We start from the raw sequence: 2,575 nt of genomic DNA, 5'->3' as shown, positions 1-2,575 counted from the left end.
TATATATATATATATATATATATATATATATGTATGTGTATAGGGTGCAGTGAATATATTGTCATCTGAATTATGCAAAAATGAAAATAATATTGACATTTCATTTTCATAATCATCATCATCGTTTGATGTCTGTTTTCCATGCTGGCATGGGTTGGATGGTTTGACTGAGGTCTGGAGAGCCAGCAGCTGCGCCAGGCTCCTGTCTGATCTGGCAATGTTTCTACCGCTGGATGCCCTTCCTAACGCCAACCACTCCGTGAGTGTAGTGGGTGCTTTTTACATGCCACCGGCACAGAAGTCAGTCAGGTGGGTCTGGCATCTTTCACGTTCGGATAGTGCTTTTTACGTGCCACCAGCACGGGCCAGTCAGAGGGTACTGGCCACGTTTGGTTGGTGCTTTTTATGTGCCACTGGCATGGGAGCCAGTCAGGGGGCACTGGCCATAGCTATGATATTGGTTTTACTTGACTCAACAGGTCTTCTCAAGCATATATTGCACGATGCATCAGGGAGACTCTTAACTGGGCTAGACATGTGTGGCTGCGATCTCACTTCAGCTTAACAGATATATTTACCCAAATTACATAAAAATATCTTGAAATACTAAACAGTAAATTTATATAATAAAATTGCCGTTGGCTTCAACCATAGCCTCCAGATGACTTTGGAATCTTCTGAAACTCGTCTGGATGGTTTCCTTGTTTAAATTGGTGAATGCTGCCATAATCTTTGCCTTCAGTTCATCATTGGTTTTACAAGGTGTTTTGTTGATCTCTTGCTCAACTGTGCCCCACACATAATAATCAAGAGGGTAGCAGTCTGAGAAGTTAGGTGGTCAGATTTGGGGGAAATTGTTTGACAGCCATGATTGTGTTCTGCTTGTGTGGTGTGGTGCTAGACATAGGGTCTTCCAGCAGCCACTCTCTAGATCCAGGACAGCATTACCTCCTCCAAGCACTTGATGAAGGCCTCTGTATTGAGTCTGAGGCCATTGTTGGAAGATGAATAGAGACATAACGTTACCATCACTAGTGATCACTCCAGACAGCATGATGTTGACTGGATGCTTGATTTTTTATCATTTTCAGCATGTTTTGATTCCATGGCAAGCCAACTGTTGTTCTGTGTGTTCACCATCTTTTTGTATTGGAGCTTCCGGTGTGAATGCCAAGCAGTACAGCATATTGTTTCCAAATTTCAAGCAGAGTGAATTGTGCCATGGTGCTGTTTTTCTCACAGACAGTCCTTTACTGACCCTTCTATACTGTGTAGTTGACAAAAACAAACAATGTGCATGTGTGAAATTAAGAATATAAAATGGTAGCAATTTACCCTATATACCGACACACACACACACGCACGCACGCACGCACACACATCTATCCTTCTCATCATCATTGTCTTTATTAATTTTCTTTCTCTCTCTTTATTTCTCTTATTGCTAAAAGCCTGATATGAAATGCTACAGGGAGGAAATCTTTGGTCCAGTTTTATGTTCTTTAAGTGTTGACACCCTTGATGAAGCCATAGAATTCATTAACAAAAACCCTTATGGCAACGGAACAGCTATATTCACCACTAATGGTGCTACGGCACGCAAATATGTAAATGAAATTGATGTTGGACAGGTGAGGATGATCTATATCTTTATTTTTTAATTTTGGTAAAGCTTTGATGTACACACATACCGACATACATACTTTAAGTTTGTTTACAGGTAACATTTTGAATATGCATATGAAAGCTCCTATTTTATTATGTCATATTGCCCAAAGAAATGAATGCATGAATATGATCCACCTAATGTCTATGAGTACTATGGACTGTACTGTAATCATCCCAGGAATATGGACTATGATCTTAAGTTACATGTGATTTGTGGAAACGTGTGTAGCAATGCATTAAAATATTTATAAATTACATCCATGGATTATTATTACTATCATGATCATTGTTTAACGTCCTCCTTCCATGCTGGCTTGGGTTGGACAATTTGACAGGAGCTGGCCAGGCAGGAGCCTGCACTATGCTTCTGTGTCTGTTTTGGTATGGTTTTTACATCTGGATGCCTTTCCTAACACCAACCACTCTGCAGAGTGGGCTGAGTGCTTTTTATGTGACACTTGTACAGGCGAAGTCAGTTTTGGCATGTTTTTTACAGCTGGATGCCCTTCCAGATGTCAACCACTTCACAGTGTGGACTGGGTGCATTTTTAAGTGGCACCTGCACTTGAAGGGTCACCAAGTAACTTTGCAAGACAAGAAATCTTTGAGAGGTGAAGGGGCGTATGAGGAGGTGATCTGGTCAGATTGACATATCATATATATAAAAATTTATATCTTTTTCAGGTTGGTGTCAATGTTCCTATACCTGTTCCTTTACCAATGTTTTCCTTTACGGGATCACGAGGGTCATTCAAAGGTGACACTCATTTCTATGGACGACAGGTAAGCAGATTTTTGATGGAGGCTTAACAGAGCATTATTTGTCCTTTTTTCCCCCCAACATTATCATTATTTTCATTGGATTGGATTGTAGAGAGGACAAAAGTCCTTGTGGTATTTAGTTACT

At 40.4% G+C, this 2,575-nt stretch overlaps 1 protein-coding gene across 1 annotated transcript in view; it reads left to right on the top strand.

Annotated features, from left to right (window-relative positions):
- The window catches only part of LOC106879407 (probable methylmalonate-semialdehyde dehydrogenase [acylating], mitochondrial), a 32,030-nt gene extending 29,537 nt beyond the window's left edge, over window positions 1-2,493 (top strand). Inside the window, exons 13-14 of the mRNA XM_014928964.2 lie at window positions 1,452-1,631; window positions 2,353-2,493. Of these exons, the coding sequence (XP_014784450.1) occupies window positions 1,452-1,631; window positions 2,353-2,478 (306 nt within the window). The 3' untranslated portion in view covers window positions 2,479-2,493. The remainder of the gene's footprint in view (window positions 1-1,451; window positions 1,632-2,352) is intronic.
- The last annotated feature ends 82 nt before the right edge of the window (window positions 2,494-2,575 follow it).

The sequence above is a fragment of the Octopus bimaculoides genome, chromosome 11, assembly GCF_001194135.2.
Source record: "Octopus bimaculoides isolate UCB-OBI-ISO-001 chromosome 11, ASM119413v2, whole genome shotgun sequence".
NCBI lineage: Eukaryota > Metazoa > Mollusca > Cephalopoda > Octopoda > Octopodidae > Octopus > Octopus bimaculoides.
This window is presented reverse-complemented; position numbering and strand designations above follow the sequence as displayed.